This window comes from Penaeus monodon, chromosome 34 (assembly GCF_015228065.2).
Source record: "Penaeus monodon isolate SGIC_2016 chromosome 34, NSTDA_Pmon_1, whole genome shotgun sequence".
Lineage (NCBI taxonomy): Eukaryota > Metazoa > Arthropoda > Malacostraca > Decapoda > Penaeidae > Penaeus > Penaeus monodon.
In genome coordinates, this window is record NC_051419.1 from 20,411,132 (window position 1) to 20,411,604 (window position 473).

The 473-nt window shown below is 51.2% G+C and overlaps 1 protein-coding gene across 1 annotated transcript in view; it reads right to left on the minus strand.

Moving 5' to 3' along the window:
* The window catches only part of LOC119594640 (sodium- and chloride-dependent glycine transporter 2-like), a gene marked incomplete at its 5' end in the record, with an annotated part of 12,016 nt that overhangs the window by 613 nt on the left and 10,930 nt on the right, over nt 1-473 (minus strand). Inside the window, 1 exon segment of the mRNA XM_037943689.1 lies at nt 62-394. Within this exon segment, the coding sequence (XP_037799617.1) occupies nt 62-394 (333 nt within the window).

The following is a 473-nucleotide window of genomic DNA, read 5'->3' on the forward strand; positions in this document are numbered from 1 at the left end:
GCTGCAAAAAAGAACTGCAAGTGTTACACTGGCAATGCTAAGAAGAACGTTTCCCCATTACCTCAACCGCATCTTCGTCCCCATCTGCAAAAGCTTTGTTTTGGTAAACTGGAAGAACGTCGCCGCTGCTACCGGGTTCCTTCGCCTGAGGAGGAGATCTCGACTTACTGGCAGCTCTACTTTTTCTCACGTGGGCTGGACAGAAGTCCTCTGAGGTCTCAAACAAACCAAGATCACGCTTGTCCTTCGTCAGGAAGGCGTAGAGAGCTCCCAAGGGCACGAGGATGACGGAGCTGAAGCACATGAGCCACCCCAGGGCTTGGATGCCACCGGGGAACACGTACTCCCCCCAGTACGCTGGCACAAAGAACACGAGGGAGAACACGCAGATAACCTGTGTGCAGGGTATTGGGGTGAGACTAATGAAGACACTTGCTTTTTACTATTTGTTATAGATGTGTCTTATTGCTCAG